This window comes from Eucyclogobius newberryi, unplaced genomic scaffold (assembly GCF_026437365.1).
Source record: "Eucyclogobius newberryi isolate DKJ021-1_F unplaced genomic scaffold, fEucNew1.0.hap1 SCAF_13, whole genome shotgun sequence".
NCBI lineage: Eukaryota > Metazoa > Chordata > Actinopteri > Gobiiformes > Gobiidae > Eucyclogobius > Eucyclogobius newberryi.
Window position 1 is genome coordinate 37,643,198 of NW_027315757.1, and position 24,047 is coordinate 37,667,244.

Below are 24,047 nucleotides of genomic sequence, written 5' to 3' on the forward strand. Positions count from 1 at the left end.
ACACACCACACCACAACAACACACCACAACACAACAACACACCACACCACAACAACACAACACAACACAACAACACAACACAACAACACAACACAACAACACAACACAACAACACAACAACACAACACAACAACACAACACCACAACACAACACAACACACAACAACACAACACACCACACCACACCACAACAACACAACACACCACAACACAACACAACAACACAACACAACACCACACCACAACAACACAACACAACAACACAACACAACAACACAACACAACAACAAAACACAACAACACAACACACCACAACAACACAACACAACAACAAAACACACCACAACAACACAACACAACAACACACCACAACAACACAACACAACAACAAAACACAACAACACAACACAACACACCACACCACAACAACACACCACAACACAACACAACAACACAACACAACAACACACCACAACACAACACAACAACACACCACACCACAACAACACACCACAACAACACACCACAACACAACACCACAACACACCACAACAACACAACACAACAACACAACAACACACCACACCACAACAACACACCACAACACAACACAACAACACAACACAACAACACACCACAACACAACACAACAACACACCACACCACAACAACACACCACAACAACACACCACAACACAACACAACAACACAACACAACACCACAACACACCACAACAACACAACAACACAACACACCACAACACAACACCACAACACAACACAACAACACAACAACACAACAACACAACACAACACAACAACACAACACAACAACACCACAACACAACACAACAACACAACACCACAACACACCACACCACAACACAACACAACACACCACAAGAACACAACACAACACCACAACACAACAACACAACAACACACCACAACAACACAACACCACAACACAACAACACAACAACACAACAACACACACCACAACAACACAACAACACACACCAAAACACACCACAACACAACAACACAACAACACACACTACACACACTACACACACTACAACACAACACAAGACACAACAACACCACAACACAACACAACAACACAACAACACACACTACAACACAACACAACACACAACAACACAACAACAACACAGCAACACACACCACAACACAACAACAACACAACACAGCAACACAAACCATAACACAACACAACAGCACAACACACAACAACACAACACAACACCACACACCACAACACAACACCACAACACACCACAACACAACACAACACAACACACAACAACACACAACACCACAACAACACACCACACCACAACAACACACCACACCACAACAACACACCACAACACAACACAACAACACAACACCACAACACACCACAACAACACAACACAACAACACAACAACACAACACACCACAACAACACACCACACCACAACAACACACCACAACAACACACCACACCACAACAACACACCACACCACAACAACACACCACACCACAACAACACAACACAACACCACAACACACCACAACAACACAACACAACAACACAACAACACACTACACCACAACAACACACCACAACACAACACAACAACACAACACAACACAACACAACAACACAACACAACACAACAACACAACACAACACAACACAACAACACACAACACCACAACAACACACCACACCACAACAACACACCACACCACAACAACACACCACACCACAACAACACACCACACCACAACAATACACCACACCACAACAATACACCACAACACAACACAACAACACAACACAACACAACACCACAACACACCACAACAACACAACACAACAACACAACAACACACCACACCACAACAACACACCACAACACAACAACACAACACAACACAACAACACAACACAACAACACACCACAACACAACACAACAACACACCACACCACAACAACACACCACAACAACACACCACAACACAACAACACAACACAACACCACAACACACCACAACAACACAACACAACAACACAACAACACAACACACCACAACACAACACCACAACACAACACAACAACACAACACAACAACACAACACAACAACACAACAACACAACACAACAACACAACAACACAACAACACAACACAACAACACCACAACACAACACAACAACACAACACCACAACACACCACACCACAACACAACACAACACACCACAACAACACAACACAACACCACAACACAACAACACAACACAACACCACAACACAACAACACAACAACACACACCACAACAACACAACAACACACACCAAAACACACCACAACACCACACCACAACACAACAACACAACAACACACACTACACACACTACACACACTACAACACAACACAAGACACAACAACACCACAACACAACACAACAACACAACAACACACAGTACAACACAACACAACACACAACAACACAACAACAACACAGCAACACACACCACAACAACAACACAACACAGCAACACAAACCATAACACAACACAACACCATACACCACAACACAACACCACAACACACCACAACACAACACAACACACAACAACACACAACACAACAACAACACAACACAGCAACACACACCACAACAACAACACACACCACAAAAAAACAAAACACAACACACACCACAAAACAACACACAACAACACAACAACACACACCACAACACAACAACACAACACAACAACACACAACAAAAACACAACACAGCAACACACAACACACAACAACATCACAACACACCACAACACACAACAACACCACACAACACCACAACACACAACAACACAACAACACACACCAAAACACACCACAACACAACAACACAACAACACACACTACACACACTACACACACTACAACACAACACAAGACACAACAACACCACAACACAACACAACAACACAACAACACACACTACAACACAACACAACACACAACAACACAACAACAACACAGCAACACACACCACAACACAACAACAACACAACACAGCAACACAAACCATAACACAACACAACAGCACAACACACAACAACACAACACAACACCACACACCACAACACAACACCACAACACACCACAACACAACAACACACCACACCACAACAACACACCACAACACAACACAACAACACAACACCACAACACACCACAACAACACAACACAACAACACAACAACACAACACACCACAACAACACACCACACCACAACAACACACCACAACAACACACCACACCACAACAACACACCACACCACAACAACACACCACACCACAACAACACAACACAACACCACAACACACCACAACAACACAACACAACAACACAACAACACACTACACCACAACAACACACCACAACACAACACAACAACACAACACAACACAACACAACAACACAACACAACACAACAACACAACACAACACAACACAACAACACACAACACCACAACAACACACCACACCACAACAACACACCACACCACAACAACACACCACACCACAACAACACACCACACCACAACAATACACCACACCACAACAATACACCACAACACAACACAACAACACAACACAACACAACACCACAACACACCACAACAACACAACACAACAACACAACAACACACCACACCACAACAACACACCACAACACAACAACACAACACAACACAACAACACAACACAACAACACACCACAACACAACACAACAACACACCACACCACAACAACACACCACACCACAACAACACACCACAACACAACAACACAACACAACACCACAACACACCACAACAACACAACACAACAACACAACAACACAACACACCACAACACAACACCACAACACAACACAACACAACAACACAACACAACAACACAACAACACAACACAACAACACAACAACACAACAACACAACACAACAACACCACAACACAACACAACAACACAACACCACAACACACCACACCACAACACAACACAACACACCACAACAACACAACACAACACCACAACACAACAACACAACACAACACCACAACACAACAACACAACAACACACACCACAACAACACAACAACACACACCAAAACACACCACAACACCACACCACAACACAACAACACAACAACACACACTACACACACTACACACACTACAACACAACACAAGACACAACAACACCACAACACAACACAACAACACAACAACACACAGTACAACACAACACAACACACAACAACACAACAACAACACAGCAACACACACCACAACAACAACACAACACAGCAACACAAACCATAACACAACACAACACCATACACCACAACACAACACCACAACACACCACAACACAACACAACACACAACAACACACAACACAACAACAACACAACACAGCAACACACACCACAACAACAACACACACCACAAAAAAACAAAACACAACACACACCACAAAACAACACACAACAACACAACAACACACACCACAACACAACAACACAACACAACAACACACAACAAAAACACAACACAGCAACACACAACACACAACAACATCACAACACACCACAACACACAACAACACCACACAACACCACAACACACAACAACACAACAACAACACAACACCACAACACACATCAACATCACACAACACCACAACACACAACAACACACAACACAACACACACCACAACACAACAACAACACAACAAACAACACAACACACCACAACACAACAACAACAACACACACCACAACACAACACAACAACACAACACCACAACACAACAACAACACAACACACAACAACACACAACACCACAACACACAACAAACAACAACACAACAACAACACAACACACAACAACACACAACACCACAACACACAACAAACAACAACACAACACCACAACACACCAAAACACAACGACAGCAACACACAACAAACACAACAACGACACATGACAAAGACGACAACGCACAACAACACACGACAAACACGACAGCAACACACGACAAACACAACAACGACACATGACAAACACGACAACGCACAACAACACACGACAAACACGACAACAACACACCACAAACACGACAATGCACAACAACACACGATAAACACAACAACAACACAAGACAAACACGACAACGCACAACAACACACGACAAACACAACAATAACAACACACGACAAACACGACAACGCACAGCAACACACGACAAACACGACAACAACACACCACAAACACGACAATGCACAACAACACACGATAAACACAACAACAACACACGACAAACACGACAACAACACACCACAAACACGACAACGCACAACAACACACGACAAACACAACAACGACACATGACAAACACGACAACGCACAACAACACACGACAAACACGACAACAACACACCACAAACACGACAATGCACAACAACACACGATAAACACAACAATAACAACACACGACAAACACGACAACGCACAGCAACACACGACAAACACGACAGCAACACACAACAAACACAACAACGACACATGACAAACACGACAACGCACAACAACACACGACAAACACGACAGCAACACACGACAAACACAACAACGACACATGACAAACACGACAACGCACAACAACACACGACAAACACAACAATAACAACACACGACAACGCACAACAACTCACGACAAACACAACAACAACACACAACAAACACGACAACAACACACGACAAACACAACAACGCACAACAACACATGACAAACACGACAAACACACAACACCACTCGACAAACACGACAACAACACACCACAAACACGACAATGCACAACAACACACGATAAACACAACAATAACAACACACGACAAACACGACAACGCACAGCAACACACGACAAACACGACAGCAACACACAACAAACACAACAACGACACATGACAAACACGACAACGCACAACAACACACGACAAACACGACAGCAACACACGACAAACACAACAACGACACATGACAAACACGACAACGCACAACAACACACGACAAACACAACAATAACAACACACGACAACGCACAACAACTCACGACAAACACAACAACAACACACAACAAACACGACAACAACACACGACAAACACAACAACGCACAACAACACATGACAAACACGACAAACACACAACACCACTCGACAAACACACAACAAACACAACAACACCAATATTGTCCTGGTCTCAGTCCTGGTCTAAGTCCTGGTCTCAGTCCTGGTCTAAGTCCTGGTCCTGGTCTCAGTCCTGGTCTAAGTCCTGGTCCTGGTCTCAGTCCTGGTCTCAGTCCTGGTCTCAGTCCGGGTCTAAGTCCTGGTCCTGGTCTCAGTCCTGGTCTAAGTCCTGGTCTCAGTCCTGGTCTAAGTCCTGGTCTCAGTCCTGGTCTAAGTCCTGGTCTCAGTCCTGGTCCTGGTCTAAGTCCTGGTCTCAGTCCTGGTCTAAGTCCTGGTCCTGGTCTCAGTCCTGGTCTCAGTCCTGGTCCTGGTCTAAGTCCTGGTCTCAGTCCTGGTCTAAGTCCTGGTCTCCGTCCTGGTCTTGGTCTAAGTCCTGGTCTCAGTCCTGGTCTAAGTCCTGGTCTCAGTCCTGGTCTAAGTCCTGGTCTCAGTCCTGGTCTAAGTCCTGGTCTCAGTCCTGGTAAGTCCTGGTCTCAGTCCTGGTCTAAGTCCTGGTCTCAGTCCTGGTCCTGGTCTAAGTCCTGGTCTCAGTCCTGGTCTAAGTCCTGGTCCTGGTCTCAGTCCTGGTCTAAGTCCTGGTCTCAGTCCTGGTCTAAGTCCTGGTCCTGGTCTCAGTCCTGGTCTCAGTCCGGGTCTAAGTCCTGGTCCTGGTCTCAGTCCTGGTCTCAGTCCTGGTCTCAGTCCTGGTCTAAGTCCTGGTCTTGGTCTAAGTCCTGGTCCTGGTCTCAGTCCTGGTCTCAGTCCGGGTCTAAGTCCTGGTCCTGGTCTCAGTCCTGGTCTAAGTCCTGGTCTCAGTCCTGGTCTAAGTCCTGGTCTCAGTCCTGGTCTAAGTCCTGGTCTCAGTCCTGGTCCTGGTCTAAGTCCTGGTCTCAGTCCTGGTCTAAGTCCTGGTCCTGGTCTCAGTCCTGGTCTCAGTCCTGGTCTCAGTCCTGGTCTAAGTCCTGGTCCTGGTCTAAGTCCTGGTCTCAGTCCTGGTCTCAGTCCTGGTCTAAGTCCTGGTCCTGGTCTAAGTCCTGGTCTCAGTCCTGGTCTAAGTCCTGGTCCTGGTCTCAGTCCTGGTCTCAGTCCTGGTCTCAGTCCTGGTCTTGGTCTAAGTCCTGGTCTCAGTCCTGGTCTAAGTCCTGGTCCTGGTCTCAGTCCTGGTCTAAGTCCTGGTCTTGGTCTAAGTCCTGGTCTCAGTCCTGGTCTCAGTCCTGGTCTAAGTCCTGGTCCTGGTCTAAGTCCTGGTCTCAGTCCTGGTCTCAGTCCTGGTCTAAGTCCTGGTCCTGGTCTAAGTCCTGGTCTCAGTCCTGGTCTAAGTCCTGGTCCTGGTCTCAGTCTTGGTCTAAGTCCTGGTCTCAGTCCTGGTCTAAGTCCTGGTCTTGGTCTCAGTCCTGGTCTAAGTCCTGTTTGGTCCTGCAGGAGAAGGAGAAGCCTCACGAGGGGTCCAGGCCGGTCCGGGCCGTCTTCATGTCCGATGGGAAGATCCTGAGCACAGGCTTCAGTCGCATGAGCGAGCGGCAGGTGGCGCTGTGGGACCCGGTCAGTCACTTTAATATCACTTTATTGTGTTTATCACCTTCATTTTCTCTGATTCATTCAATTGTGTTCAAACGTTTCACTTTTTCTAAAACAGAAAGTCAAGATGTTTGAACAGAGGGCGGGGCTAGGGGGTGGGTGCAAACAGACATTTCTGAGCAGGACAGGATGCGTCACATGATACACTCTTTACACTTTAAAGCCTCATCGTGTTCTGAGCCTCACAGTTCAGTTTGTGGATGAATAATCCTTGTTTTGTGGTGTTGTTTTTCAGAAGAACTTCTCGGAGCCGCTGACCCTTCAGGAGCTGGACACTGGCAGTGGAGTTCTGCTGCCGTTCTACGACCCGGACACAAACGTGGTCTACCTCTGCGGAAAGGTGTCTTTGACCTTCATGGCTTCCACAGGACATTGCACCTGTCAAAAGATCAAACATTTAGTTGACATTCTTTATTGGTTTGGAAAGCGTCTGAAGTCCAGCGTCTTTGCTGGACCCTCGGACATCAGGGCACGTCACTGTTTATTGTTCATGTAAGTTGAATTTGTCTGCGTTTCCAGGGCGACAGCAGCATCCGTTACTTCGAGGTGACGGACGAGGCTCCGTTCGTCCACTTCTTGTCCATGTACAGCAGCAAAGACAGTCAGAAGGGGATGGGATTCATGCCCAAGAGAGGCCTGGAGGTCAACAAGTGCGAGATCGCCAGGTACGAAAGCCTGAACACTGATGAAGGGAAACGAGAGGAAAACACTGAAGCTTATGAAATAAGACTTAAAAATCACTCGTTTGAAGTTTCTCTGGGTCATATGGGTCATGGGTCAAGACCATGGGCGGTCTCGTTCTGTGGCTCTGTTAGCTTTGCTCCCACTTTGATGTAAATTCAAAAGGCTGTGATTGGATGATAGCGACACGTGACAATCGGCCAAATGTAAATAAAGACTGAATTCTAAACTAAGTAAAACAGGCCTTTTCTTTCCAGGTTTTACAAACTTCATGAGCGTAAGTGTGAGCCCATCATCATGACCGTTCCCCGAAAGGTACGTTCAAATCACCCACGTTTCAATAAACTTCTGTTCATCGTGGATTTGCTGACGCTTCATTTGACGTGTCCTTCTCAGTCGGACCTGTTCCAGGAGGATTTGTACCCGGACACCATTGGTCCAGAGCCGTCGGCCGAGGCAGACGATTGGTTTGGCGGCAAAGAAGCTCCTCCCATCTTTATCTCTCTGAAGGACGGGTTTGTGGCCACGACCAAAACCAAAGAGTTCAAAGTTCACAAAAGCCTCCTGAAAACGACCAGCGCCTCAGCAGCAGGAACGTCCGACAGCGAGGTGAGACGAGACTGTGAGACGAGACCGTGACAGGGACAAGACCGGGACGAGACTGTGACTGGGACAAGACTGTGACCGTGACGAGACTGTGACCGTGACGAGACTGGGACCATGATGAGACCGGGACGAGACGTGACGAGACTGTGAGCGGGACGAGTCTGTGACCGGGACGAGACCGGGACGAGACTATGACCGTGACGAGACTGTGAGCGGGACGAGTCTGTGACCGGAACGAGACCGTGACGAGACTGTGACCGTGACGAGACTTTGACCGTGATGAGACCGGGACCGGGACGAGACTGTGACCATGATGAGACCGGGACGAGACCTGATCGGGACGAGATGGGGACGAGACTGGGACCAGGAAGAGACTGTGACCGGGACGAGACTGTGACTGGGACAAGACTGGGACGAGACTATGACCGTGACGAGACTGTGAGCGGGACGAGTCTGTGACCGGAACGAGACCGTGACGAGACTGTGACCGTGACGAGACTGTGAGCGGGACGAGTCTGTGACCGGAACGAGACCGTGACGAGACTGTGACCGTGACGAGACTTTGACCGTGATGAGACCGGGACCGGGACGAGACTGTGACCATGATGAGACCGGGACGAGACCTGATCGGGACGAGATGGGGACGAGACTGGGACCAGGAAGAGACTGGGACCGTGACGAGACTGTGACCGGGACGAGACTGTGACTGGGACAAGACTGGGACCGGGACGAGACTGTGACCGGGACAAGACTGTGACCGTGATGAGACTGTGACCGTGACAAGACTGTGACCGTGACGAGACTGTGACCGTGACGAGACTTTGACCGTGATGAGACCGGGACCGGGACGAGACTGTGACCATGATGAGACCGGGACGAGACCTGATCGGGACGAGATGGGGACGAGACTGGGACCAGGAAGAGACTGTGACCGGGACGAGACTGTGACTGGGACAAGACTGGGACGAGACTATGACCGTGACGAGACTGTGAGCGGGACGAGTCTGTGACCGGAACGAGACCGTGACGAGACTGTGACCGTGACGAGACTGTGAGCGGGACGAGTCTGTGACCGGAACGAGACCGTGACGAGACTGTGACCGTGACGAGACTTTGACCGTGATGAGACCGGGACCGGGACGAGACTGTGACCATGATGAGACCGGGACGAGACCTGATCGGGACGAGATGGGGACGAGACTGGGACCAGGAAGAGACTGGGACCGTGACGAGACTGTGACCGGGACGAGACTGTGACTGGGACAAGACTGGGACCGGGACGAGACTGTGACCGGGACAAGACTGTGACCGTGATGAGACTGTGACCGTGACGAGACTGTGACCGTGACGAGACTGTGACCGTGACGAGACTGTGACCGTGACGAGACTGTGACCGTGACGAGACTGTGACCGTGATGAGACCGGGACCGGGACGAGACTGTGACCATGATGAGACCGGGACCGGGACGAGACTATGACCGTGACTAGACTGTGAGCGGGACGAGTCTGTGACCGTAACGAGACCGTGACGAGACTATGACGAGACCGTGACCATGACGAGACCGGGACGAGACTGTGAGCGGGACGAGATGGGGATGAGACTGGGACCGGGACGAGACTGGGACCGGGACGAGACTGGGACCGGGACGAGACTGTGAGCGGGACGAGACTGTGAGCGGGAAGAGACCGTGACGAGACTGTGACGAGACTATGACCTTGACGAGACTGTGACCGTGACTAGACCGTGACGAGACTATGACGAGACCGTGACAATGACGAGACCGGGACGAGGCTGGGACCGGGACGAGACTGGGACCGGGACGAGACTGTGAGCGGGACGAGACTGTAAGTGGGACGAGACTGTGAGCGGGAAGAGACCGTGACGAGACTGTGACGAGACTATGACCTTGACGAGACTGTGACCGTGACGAGACTGTGACCGGGACGAGACTGTGACGAGACTGTGACCGTGATGAGACCGGGACCGGGACGAGACGAGACTTTGAGCGGGACGAGTCTGTGACCGGGACGAGACCGGGACGAGACTGTGACCGGGACGAGACTGTGACCGGGACGAGACTGTGAGCGGGAAGAGACTGTGAGCGGGAAGAGACCGTGATGAGACTGTGACGAGACCATGACCTTGACGAGACCTTGACCTTGACGAGACTGCGACTGTGACGAGACTGTGACCGTGATGAGACCGGGACCGGGACGAGACGTGACGAGACTTTGAGCGGGACGAGTCTGTGACCGGGACGAGACTGTGACCGGGACGAGACTGTGACCGGGACGAGTCTGTGACCGGGACGAGACCGGAACGAGACTGTGACCGGGACGAGACTGTGACCGGGACGAGACTGTGACCGGGACGAGACTGGGACCGGGACGAGACTGTGAGCGGGACTGCGACCGGGACGAGACTGTGACCGGGACGAGACTGGAACAAGACTGTGACCGGGACGAGACTGTGACCGTGACGAGACTGTGACCGTGACGAGACTGTGACCGTGATGAGACCGGGACTGGGACGAGACGTGACGAGACTTTGAACGGGACGAGTCTGTGACCGGGACGAGACTGGGACCGGGACGAGACTGTGAGCGGGACTGTGACCGGGACGAGACTGTGACCGGGACGAGACTGGAACAAGACTGTGACCGGGACGAGACTGTGAGCGGGATGTGACCGGGACGAGACCGGGACCAGGACGAGACTGGGACGAGACTGTGATGATTGACCGTTGTGTCCTCACGTTGCTGGTGTTGTCCCCCTGGTTGTTGCAGGACGTCCAGTCGGTGAAGAAGGAGCTGAAGAGTCTGAGAGCTGAAGTTGAGGCCTTGACCCGTCGAGTGAACGAGCTGGAGAACAAACAATAGAAACTTGAGACATTTTTAAAAGGATAACGGTGCATTAACGTGAAAACCATGTGACGAGTTTAAAGGGACAGGACCAAACCATGTGACGTGTTTAAAGGGACAGGACCAAACCATGTGACGTGTTTAAAGGGACAGGACCAAACCATGTGACATGTTTAAAGGGACAGGACCAAACCATGTGACATCCCCTTTAATATATTCAGTCTGAAATAAAAGTATTTTCAAAACTGGTGTTGCTTCTGTTTTGTGGGATTTCCTCATATTTAACTTTAGCTCCAACAGTGGGTCGAGTGCATCAACTCATTTTTGTAACGTCCTAAATCACAACAGCCGTTGTCTCGGAGGACGACTGTGAAGAACAGATTCAACAATGTCCCAGGGTCCTAGGGTCCTAGGGTCCTAGGGCCCTAGGGTCCTAGTGTCCTAGGGTCCTCTGGTCCCAGGGTCCTAGGGTCCTCTGGTCCCAGGGGCCTAGGGTCCTAGGGTCCTAGGGTCCTAGGGTCCTAGGGTCCTAGGGTCCCCTGTCCTTAGACCTTCTTTGGAAGAAAGTATAAACCTGGTGAAGGAGAGATCTGACTCCCTCAGAGGGACGCGAGAGAGACAGTGGAGCTGGAGCCACTCAGGAGGAGAACCAGTTCTTCAGGAGGAGAACCAGTTCTACAGGAGGAGAACCAGCTCTTCAGGAGGAAAACCAGTTCTACAGGAGGAGAACCAGTTCTTCAGGAGGAGAACCAGTTCTTCAGGAGGAGAACCAGCTCTTCAGGAGGAGAACCAGTTCTTCAGGAGGAGAACCAGTTCTTCAGGAGGAGAACCAGCTCTTCAGGAGGAGAACCAGCTCTTCAGGAGTAGATGTTTCTCCAGGGACTTGAGGATCATCTGGATCCACAGGTCTTCGATGTGTCTGTTCCACTCTCGACAGGAAGTGAGAGAAGAAGAAAAAAAGACAATGAACAAACACAAGTGAAATTAAATATGAAATATAGTTTGATAGAATAAGTGTTTACAGAGGACAGAGCTCATACTTCCCCCAGAGTTGCTGCTAGGGCATTTCAAAGTGGAACGTTTTAAGCCTGGACTTAAATGAAGAGACTGTGTCGGCCTCTTTAACATGGACAGGAGCTGATTCCATAACACAGGAGCTCTACCTCCTACTGTGCTTTTAGAGACTCTTGGGACAACCAGAAGGCTCTACCTCCTACTGTGCTTTTAGAGACTCTTGGGACAACCAGAAGGCTCTACCTCCTACTGTGCTTTTAGAGACTCTTGGGACCACCAGAAGGCTGCAACATTAAGAGCAGACTTCAGAGACTTCATGACAGATTGGTCATTTCCCCTGGACTAGAGCTATTCTCAGCAGGATCACATGACATGTCACAGCACCTGTCACTGCTTCTGTCACTGCTCCTGTCACAGCACCTGTCACTGCTTCTGTCACAGCACCTGTCACTGCTTCTGTCACTGCTCCTGTCACTGCACCGGTCTCTTCCCCTGGACTAAAGCTGTTCTCAGCAGGATCACATTACATGTCACAGCACCTGTCACTGCTTCTGTCACAGCACCTGTCACTGCTTCTGTCACTGCTCCTGTCACAGCACCTGTCACTGCTTCTGTCACAGCACCTGTCACTGCACTTGTCACTGTTCCTGTCACTGCACCGGTCTCTTCCCCTGGACTAAAGCTGTTCTCAGCAGGATCACGTGACATGTCATTCAATATTGACTCTATTATTTCTTTGAATTTTGAGATAGATTTCTCTGATCTGTCATTTTCATCTCCTCCTTGAACCGACACCTTAACGTGGTGGAAGGGTTTGAGTGCCCGAATGATCCCGGGAGCTATGTTGTCGGGGGCTTCATGCCCCTGGTAGGGTCTCCCAAGGCAAACAGGTCCTAGGTGACGGGTCAGACAAAGATCGGTTCAGAAGCCCCCTATGATGACAAAAAGAACGAGGCCGTTAACGTCCGGATCGGCGTCACCGGGGCCCCATCCTAGAGCCAGGCCCGGGATGGGTGCTCGATGGTGAGCGCCTGTTGTCCGGGTCATTCCCCACGGGGCCCGGCCGGGCACAGCCCGAAAGAGCGAGGTGGGGCCGCCCTCCCGTGGGCGCACCACCCGCAGGAGGATCCATAAGGGGCCGGTGCAGAGAGAAATGGGCGGCAGTCGACGGCAGGGGCCTCGGCGACCAGATCTCCAGACACAGAGACTAACTCTGGGGACATGGAATGTCCCCTCGCTGGGGGGAAAGAGCTTGAGCTTGTGAGCGATATCGACTAGATATAGTCGGCCTCACCTCCTCACAGTTTGGGCTCTGGAACCATCTCCTTGAGAGGGGCTGGACGATCCACTTCTCTGGTGCTACCCGTGGGGAGAGGCGGGGCTGGTGTGGGCTTATAGCCCCTCAGGTCAGCCGCCACGTGTTGGAGATCACCCCGGTGGACGAGAGGGTCGCGTCCCTTCGCCTTCGGGTGGGGGTACTGGACAGTGCACCGACCGGGGACTCCGTTGTTCTACTGGGGGACTTCAACGCCCACGTGGGCAATGACAGTGACACCTGGAGAGGGGTGATCGGGAAGAACGGCTTCCCCGATCTGAACCCGAGCGGTTTTCAGTTACTGGACTTCTGTGCCATGGATTGTCCAGAACGAACACCCCGTTCAAGCACAAGGTCCATCAGGTCACATGGCACCAGGACACAGGAGGTCAATGATCCACTTTGTTGGTCGTGTCATCTGACCTCTGACCTCCGGCCGCGTGTCTTGGACACTCGGGTGAAGAGAGGGGCGGAGCTGTAGAGCGCCACCTGGTGGTGAGTTGGATCCTCTGGTGGAGGAGGAAGCCGGACAGACTTGGCAAACCCAAGTGCATTGTGGGGGTCTGTTGGGAACGTCTTGTGGAGCCCTCTGTCAGTAGGGTCTTCACCTCACACCTCCAGGAGAGCTTCTCCCATGTCCCGGGGGACGCTGGGGACATTGAGTTCGAGTGGACCATGTTCTCCACCTCCATTGTTGATGCGGCTGCTCGGAGCTGTGGTCACATGGTCCCCGGTGCCTGTCGTGGCGGCAACACCTGAACCCGGTGGTGGACACCAGAAGTAAGGGATGTCGTCAGGCTGAAGAAGGAGGTCTATCAGGCCACTCTGGCTTGTAGGTCTCCTGAGGTCATCGACAGGTATCGCAGGCCAAACGAGCTGCGGCTCGTGCTGTCGCAGAGGCAAAAACCCGGGCCTGGGAGGAGTTTGGGGAGGCCATGGAGGAGGAGCCATGGAGGAGGACTATCGGTCGGCCCCAAAGAATTCTGGCAAACCGTCCGGCGCCTCAGGAGGGGAAAGCAGTGCCTCACCAACACCATTTACGGTGCGGGTGGGGACCTGCTGACCTCGACTGGGGATGTCGTCGGACGGTGGAAGGACTATGAGGACCTCCTTAACCCCTCAGTCACGTCTACTGAAGAGGAAGTAGAGACTGAGGACTCAGAGGCTGACTCGTCCATCACCCAAGCTGAAGTCACTCCTCAGTGGCTCCGGGGGTGGATGAGATCCTGAGGACCTAAAGTCTCTGGATGTTGTAGGACTGTCTTGGCTGACACGTCTCTGCAACATCGCGTGGCGGTTGGGGACCGTGCTTCTGGACTGGCAGACCGGGGTGGTGGTCCCTCTGATCAAGAAGGGGGACCGGAGGATGTGTTCCAACTACAGAGGGATCACACTCCTCAGCCTCCCATAAGGTCTATTCCAGGTCCTGGAGGAGAATCTGACCGATAGTCGAACCTCGGATTCAGGAGGAGCAGGTTTAGGTCCTGGTCTTGGAACACTGGACCAGCTCTAGACTCTCCATCGGGTGCTTGAGGGTTCATGGGAAATTGCCCAACCAGTCCACATGTTATAAGATAAGATAAGATAAGATATTCCTTTATTGTCCCATATGGGGAAATTTCATTGATGCAACGCAGGTAGATCCAGAGGTAGATACAGAAGAAAAGAACAGATCACTTATAGGAAGTCTGAAAAACACTCTCAGTAGAAGATCTCTTATAAAAATCTTAGGATGTCCGCCGGGATAACGTGACGATCTCCGGGTAAGACGACGGTTCTCGGCAGTTTCATGAGTTCCTCCTTTGTTTAAACGCGGTACGGCGGCGGCCGGGGGGCGTGGGGGGGCCGGGGGGGCTCGGAGCTGAGGCACATCGCGACGATACGATGAAAACACTCAATAATCCAGCCGAACAGAGTCAAAACAAGTTGAATTAAAGCGATTCCAGCGCGTGTCCCGATCGTTCATGAAGTTCCTCTTTTATATAAACTTGTACCGGCGGCATACTGTACGTCGGCGGCGGCCGGAGGGCGCGGGGGGGCCGGGGGGGCTCGGAGTCAGCGCACATCACGACGACACAACGAAAAACACTTAATAATCCAGCCGAACAAAGTCAAAAACAAATTAAATTAAAGCGATTCCAGCGCGTGTCCCGATCGTATAAGTAAAGTAGACAAATATTTACAAAATACAAAAGATAAAGCACAATAAGTGTGAAAAAAGTGTGAGAAAAGAGCGGAGTATTACACCGGGCTGCCAGCTGGACCGGCGCCTTTGTCACGTAATTTTTGTGGATATGGAGAAGGCTTTCAACCGTGTCCCTCGGGGTGTCCTTTGGGGGCTGCTCTGGGAGTACGGGGTCCGGGGCCCTTTGCTCAGGGCTGTCCAGTCCCTGTCTGACTGGAGCAGGAGCTGTGTTCACTGCAGTGAGTCAGACCTATTCCCAGTGAGGGACTCCTCAGGGCTGTGCTTTGTCACCGGTTCTGTTCATAGTTTTTATGGACAGAATTTTTAGGCGCAGTCAAGGGTTGGAGGGTGTGGTCAGGGGTCGGAGGGTGCGGTCAGGGGTTGGAGGGTGTGGTCAGGGGTCGGAGGGTGTGGTCAGGGGTTGGAGGGTGTCCAGTTTGGGGACCACAGGATCTCATCTCTGCTGTTTGCAAATTATGTTGTCCTGAGGCTCCATCAAACCTGGACCTGCAGCTGCACTGGGACGGTTTGAGCTGAGTGTGAAGTGTCTTGGATGAGAATCAGCTCCAAATCAGAGGCCGTGGTTCGAAACGGAAAAAGGTGTCTTGCCCTCTCCAGGTGGGTGGGGGGTCCTTGCCCTCTCCAGGTGGGTGGGGAGTCCTTGCCCCAAGTGGAGGAGTTCAAGTATCTTGGGGTCTTGTTCACGAGTGAGTGAAGGATGGAGCGTGAGATTGACAGTTGGATCGGTGCAGCAGCTGCAGTGATGCTGTCGCTGCATCGACTGTTGTGGTGAAGAAGGAGCTGAGTCCAAAGACAAAGCTCTCAATTTACCGGTCACTCTACGTTCCTGACCTCACCTATGGTCATGAGCTTTAATGATCAAAAGGGCAAGATCGCGGATACAAGCGGTCGAAATGAGTTTCTGCAGCCGGGTGGCCTGGCGCTCGCTTAGAGATAAGGTGAGGAGCTCGGCCACACGGGGGGAGCTCAGAGTAGAGCCACTTCTCCTCCAGCTGAGGTGCCTCCTGCGGGAGGTTCAGGCATGTCCCACCGGGAAGAGGCCCCGGGGAAGACCCAGGACACGCTGGAGAGACTATGTCTCTCGGCTGGCCTGGGAACACCTCAGGATCCCCCCAGAGGAGTTGGAGAAAGTGTCTGGGGAGGAGGAAGTCTGGGAGTCCCTGCTCAGACTGCTGCACCCGCGACCCGGCCCCGGACAAAGCGGCAGAAAATGGATGGATGGATGTCATTTTCATTATAACTGTTTCAGACAGAAATATACAATGAAAAACAGCTGGGAATTATTAAACACAAAGATCATCACTTTAGATGCTTTAATAGCTCTAAAATCTGTCTGAAATACTATATTTGTTTTCAAACTGATGCATCTATACTTTTACTTTGTGTAGATAGAAATTGTAAATATAAGGGCCTGACGATAAACCGCAGGGGCCAACTTTGTATGATATTTACAATATGCTCCATGTAGTGATGGTCAGGTCTGGCCAAGAAAGTTTCAAGAAAGGACTGCACGTGATGGGTTATGGGCAGTCCTATGTACATATATATATATATATATATATATATATATATATATATATATATATATATATATATATATATATATATATATCACGTGCAGTCCTGTGTATATATATATCTATATACTATATAGTATATATATATACTATATAGTATATATATATGTGACTATGCGTCCAGAGTCACTTCCTCATGAGACTCATTTCTCTGTGAAAATGACTCTATTTGTGATAAAACACAGCATTTTGAAGCTTAAACTATAGAAAACAGGGCGTGTCCCTTGGACAGAGCTTCCACTGACGTCTTCTTCTACAGCGTGTCAAACTGCGTTCTACTAGAGCTCCCCCTGGTGGCCTTTTGCCAGTAAAAAACTATAAATTAGACACAGCATTGTATGAGCCGCTGGGCTGAAAGTGTGGGAAAAAAGTAGCGGCTTAAAGTCCAAAAAGTACAGTAATGAAGTAACTGCAGCAATAGTCTTTATATAACAATAAACTTAAATCTAACTAGAATATTAGAAGTGCTTTGGTTTAGTTAGAGCTGAGGCATAAAACAGAGTAAAAATGATAAAACACAACAAGTAAAATGAAGATTAACAATCGTAAGAATATATTTATGTACAGTAGAAAAGAGAAAGACTTCTAATTCTACTCTTCTTCTGGACAAAGTGCACAATAATAAGTTTAGATGAGACATTTTATTTTTTGTGAAATTTATTCGTACATACAATGAAAACAATGAAAAACACTGCGACTAGAACATTAAACATGTTGTACTTTACTTTACGCTGTTCAAACATGTTCAAGCAAGAAAACTGTTTTAGAAATATGATTAAAACTAATGATTAGTACAAGGCTTTTTAATGAATGTGTCATTAACAAAAATAAACCAACACAAAAGTAATGCAAATGAATGACAAAATGTTGAATATTTACAATAGAAAAAGACTTGATTATAAAAGAGACATTTTGATCCTGAAATTAAAGAATTGTGATGTTGAAATGAAATGTAAAACGATTAAGACGTTAACGACATGTGGTTCAGATAAAGTTAAACTGTCACTTTAACTCGTTTAGATTCATTCATTATCAACTAGGGTTAGCATTGAATGTCCGGGTTAGCATTGTACGTTAGGGCTAGCATTAAATGTCAGGGTTAGCATTGTACGTTAGAGTTAGCATTGTATGTCAGCGTTAGCATTGTACAGTAGGGTTAGCACTGTACGTCAGGCTTAGCATTGTACGTCAGGGTTAGTATTGTACGTCAGGGTTAGCATTGAATGTCAGGGTTAGCATTGTACATTAGGGTTAGCACTGTACGTCAGGGTTAGCATTGTACGTCAGGGTTAGCATCGTACGTTAGGGTTAGCATTGTACGTCAGGGTTAGTATTGTACGTCAGGGTTAGCATTGAATGTCAGGGTTAGCATTGTACATTAGGGTTAGCACTGTACGTCAGGGTTAGCATTGTACGTCAGGGTTAGCATCGTACGTTAGGGTTAGCATTGTACGTCAGGGTTAGCATTGTACGTCAGGGTTAGCATTGAATGTCAGGGTTAGCATTGTATGTCAGGGTTAGCATTGTACGTCAGGGTTAGCATTGTACGTCAGGGTTAGCATCGTACGTTAGGGTTAGCATTGTACGTCAGGGTTAGCATTGTACGTCAGGGTTAGCATTGAATGTCAGGGTTAGCACTGTACGTCAGGGTTAGCATTGTACGTCAGGGTTAGCATCGTACGTCAGGGTTAGCATTGTACGTCAGGGTTAGCATTGTACGTCAGGGTCTTGTCTGGTTGGTCACACGTAGTTTTTGGGGGCGGAGGGGGAGTTGCTGTAGTATTTGGCCGTTGGCCCGGAGCTGCTTTTCGGGCCACTAAAACAGCACAAAAGGCCCCCAGCGATCAGCAGCAAGGTCCCCGCGCCCCAACCGATGAAAATACATGGCCCCAGCTCCATTTTCTGCGTGCCGCTCATCATAGGGTTGTTGAACTCCCTCACGACCGTGTTGGCGGACCAACTGGCCGGGATGATGACCAGCAGCCCGGCAACCAGCAGCATGACGCCGGACACAAGGCAGATCTTGGGTTTCAGGTCTTCGTTTTCGACGCAGGTGGTGAAGTCGGCGCCGCAGAAGACGATGAGGAGGGCGAGGCCGCTGACCATGGCGCTGATGATGGTCATGGCCCGAGCGGCCTGAAGGTCAGACGAAAGGATGAGGAGAGAGTCGTATTTCTTACACTGCTGCTGACCAGTGCTCTGGATCACACACTCCATCCACAGCCCTTTGTACGTGCTCTGCAGAGAAGGAGAGAGAGAAAAAGAGATGAGAACGAGAAGGGGAAAGAGAAGGAGAAAGAGAAAGAGATGAGAAAGAGAAGGGGAAAGAGAAGGAGAAAGAGAAAGAGATGAGAAAGAGAAGGGGAAAGAGAAGGAGAAAGAGAAAGAGATGAGAAAGAGAAGGGGAAAGAGAAGGAGAAAGAGATGAGAACGTGGATCGAGTGGATACACTTCTGTCTGTATTTTTCTTGTTGTATGTTCTAACTCAGGACACCCGTCTTAAGCGTCACCCGTCCTGAGTGTATTGGGGTTTTTGGTACCTGCGCCGTGACGATGTTGGAGCCCACAAAAGAGGACATGGTCCAGCGCGGGATGGCACAGCACACGATGACCCCGACGAGACCCAGGACCCCAAGGGCCACAACCACCATCTGCACTCCTGAGGACCCCATTCTGCAAGAGGGACATGTCACATGTTCACTAACGAGGTTTTCACACGTTCACTAACGAGGTTTTCACACGTTCACTAACGAGGTTTTCACATTTTAACTGAGGTCTATTCCAGGTCCTGGAAAGGAGTCTTCAGGAGGCTTCAGGAGGATTCAGGAGGCTTCATGAGGCTTTAGGAGGCTTCAGGAGGGTTCAGGAGGCTTCAGGAGGCTTCAGGAGGCTTCAGGATGATTCAGGAGGCTTCAGGAGGCTTTAGGAGGCTTCAGGAGGGTTCAGGGGGCTTCGGAAGGCTTCAGGAGGCTTCAGGATGATTCAGGAGGCTTCAAGAGGATTCAGGAGGCTGCAGGAGGATTCAGGAGGATTCAGGAGGCTTCAGGAGGATTCAGGAGGCTTCAGTAGGCTTCGGGAGGATTTAGGAGGCTTCAGGAGGCTTCAGGATGATTCAGGAGGCTGCAAGAGGCTTCAGGAGGCTTCAGGAGGATACAGGAGGATTCAGGAGGCTTCAGGAGGATTCAGGAGGCTTCAGGAGGGTTCAGGGGGCTTCAGAAGGCTTCAGGAGGCTTCAGGATGATTCAGGAGGCTTCAAGAGGATTCAGGAGGATTCAGGAGGCTTCAGGAGGCTTCAAGAGGCTTCAGGAGGCTGCAGGAGGATTCAGGAGGATTCAGGAGGCTTCCGGAGGATTCAGGAGGCTTCAGTAGGCTTCGGGAGGATTCAGGAGGCTTCAGGAGGCTTCAGGATGATCCAGGAGGCTTCAAAAGGCTTCAGGAGGCTTCAGGAGGATTCAGGAGGATTCAGGAGGCTTCAGGAGTATTCAGGAGGCTTCAGGAGGCTTCAGGAGGATTCAGGAGGCTTCAGGAGGCTTCAGGATGATTCAGGAGGCTTCAAGAGGCTTCAGGAGGCTTCAGGAGGCTTCAGGAGGATTCAGGAGGATTCAGGAGGCTTCAGGAGGATTCAGGAGGCATCAAGGGGCTTCAGGAGGCTTCAGGAGGATTGAGGAGGAGTCAGGAGGCTTCAGTAGGCTTCAGGACGATTCAGGAGGCTTCAGGAGGATTCAGGAGGATTCAGGAGGAGCAGGTTTAGGTCCCGGTGGTGGTCCCCGAGGGTTCATAGGAGTTAGTCACATGTGCTTTGTGGATCTGGAGAAGGCTTTGGAATGTGTCTCTTGGGGTGTCCTTTGTGGGGTCTCCTTTGTGGGGTGTCCTTTGTGGGGTGTCCTTTGGGGGGTGTCCTTTGGGGGGTGCTCCGGGAGTACGGGGTCTGGGGCCTTTGTCTTGGTTAAACGCATGTCCTCTGGGCCCGTCCCCTGAAACAGGCCCGCCCCCTGAAACAGGCCCGCCCCCTGAAACAGGCCCGCCCCCTGAAACAGGCCCGCCCCCTGAAACAGGCCCGCCCCCTGAAACAGGCCCGCACAGGAACAACAGGAACACTCGCCCCAGGTCAGGCTTTATACAGGGCTGTGTCGGGACAGGCCCAAACCAGGACTCTGGTGCCGCCCCATTCAAACAACACCTTTTACACAGGTGCCCCAGGCCCGCAGCCCAGCCCCGCACCCCCTGCCCTGCCCAGGCCCCGCCCCCCAGGCCCGCCCCCCAGGCCCTCCCCCCAGGCCCTCCCCCCAGGCCCGCCCCCCAGGCCCGCCCCCCAGCCCTGCCCAGGCCCGCCCCAAACAACAGACAAAACACACTTGTCAGACAAAAAGTTAAAAGTCTGACATGTGTTGAGAATATTCAACTATTTCAATTCCTGATTATTGGGGAATTGTCACTAATATTATAATCCGAAACAGAACAAAATAGTGACCATTTCAGAAGAAAATGTAAGTCATTTAATTTCAATCTATAGTCCACAAATGTAAACGGAAATGTAAAATCTATCTTTTATAATGAGAAGTTTGACTAAAACATTTAGATGATTTCAATCATAAATAATTCTGTTTCTTCTCATAATAATCATAAATAATGGTACATCTCCTCTCAGAAGTACAAGTATATCTCCTCTCAGAAGTACAAGTATATCTCCTCTCAGAAGTACAAGTATATCTCCTCTCAGAAGTACAAGTATATCTCCTCTCAGAAGTACAAGTATATCTCCTCTCAGAAGTACAAGTATATCTCCTCTCAGAAGTACAAGTATATCTCCTCTCAGAAGTACAAGTATATCTCCTCTCAGAAGTACAAGTATATCTCCTCTCAGAAGTACAAGTATATCTCCTCTCAGAAGTACAAGTATATCTCCTCTCAGAAGTACAAGTACATCTCCTCTCAGAAGTACAAGTATAGCTCCTCTCAGAAGTACAAGTACATCTCCTCTCAGAAGTACAAGTATAGCTCCTCTCAGAAGTACAAGTACATCTCCTCTCAGAAGTACAAGTACATCTCCTCTCAGAAGTACAAGTATATCTCCTCTCAGAAGTACAAGTATAGCTCCTCTCAGAAGTACAAGTACATCTCCTCTCAGAAGTACAAGTACATCTCCTCTCAGAAGTATAAGTATATCTCCTCTCAGAAGTACAAGTACATCTCCTCTCAGAAGTACAAGTACATCTCCTCTCAGAAGTACAAGTATATCTCCTCTCAGAAGTACAAGTATATCTCCTCTCAGAAGTACAAGTACATCTCCTCTCAGAAGTACAAGTACATCTCCTCTCAGAAGTACAAGTACATCTCCTCTCAGAAGTACAAGTATATCTCCTCTCAGAAGTACAAGTATATCTCCTCTCAGAAGTACAAGTATATCTCCTCTCAGAAGTACAAGTACATCTCCTCTCAGAAGTACAAGTATAGCTCCTCTCAGAAGTACAAGTACATCTCCTCTCAGAAGTACAAGTATAGCTCCTCTCAGAAGTACAAGTACATCTCCTCTCAGAAGTATAAGTATATCTCCTCTCAGAAGTACAAGTACATCTCCTCTCAGAAGTACAAGTACATCTCCTCTCAGAAGTACAAGTATATCTCCTCTCAGAAGTACAAGTATATCTCCTCTCAGAAGTACAAGTACATCTCCTCTCAGAAGTACAAGTACATCTCCTCTCAGAAGTACAAGTACATCTCCTCTCAGAAGTACAAGTATATCTCCTCTCAGAAGTACAAGTATATCTCCTCTCAGAAGTACAAGTATATCTCCTCTCAGAAGTACAAGTACATCTCCTCTCAGAAGTAGGGTAATTCAAAATTAGACAAATATTTTTGGAACATCACTGTCA

General features: G+C 49.4%; 2 protein-coding genes across 2 annotated transcripts in view; one reads left to right on the plus strand and one right to left on the minus strand.

Moving 5' to 3' along the window:
• The window catches only part of coro1a (coronin, actin binding protein, 1A), a 42,763-nt gene extending 30,638 nt beyond the window's left edge, over positions 1-12,125 (plus strand). Inside the window, exons 5-10 of the mRNA XM_072443802.1 lie at positions 7,759-7,878; positions 8,150-8,254; positions 8,434-8,579; positions 8,853-8,910; positions 8,992-9,204; positions 11,988-12,125. Coding sequence (XP_072299903.1) covers positions 7,759-7,878; positions 8,150-8,254; positions 8,434-8,579; positions 8,853-8,910; positions 8,992-9,204; positions 11,988-12,080 — 735 coding nt within the window. The 3' untranslated portion in view covers positions 12,081-12,125. The remainder of the gene's footprint in view (positions 1-7,758; positions 7,879-8,149; positions 8,255-8,433; positions 8,580-8,852; positions 8,911-8,991; positions 9,205-11,987) is intronic.
• Positions 12,126-19,552: 7,427 nt separating this feature from the next.
• On the minus strand, positions 19,553-20,847 carry cldni (claudin i). The gene is made up of 2 exons (XM_072443803.1): positions 20,715-20,847; positions 19,553-20,412 (listed from the first exon to the last, which is right to left on the minus strand). Exons 1-2 carry the CDS (start codon positions 20,844-20,846, stop codon positions 19,915-19,917), a joined length of 630 nt encoding a protein of 209 aa, XP_072299904.1. The 5' UTR covers position 20,847; the 3' UTR covers positions 19,553-19,914.
• Positions 20,848-24,047: the final 3,200 nt, after the last annotated feature.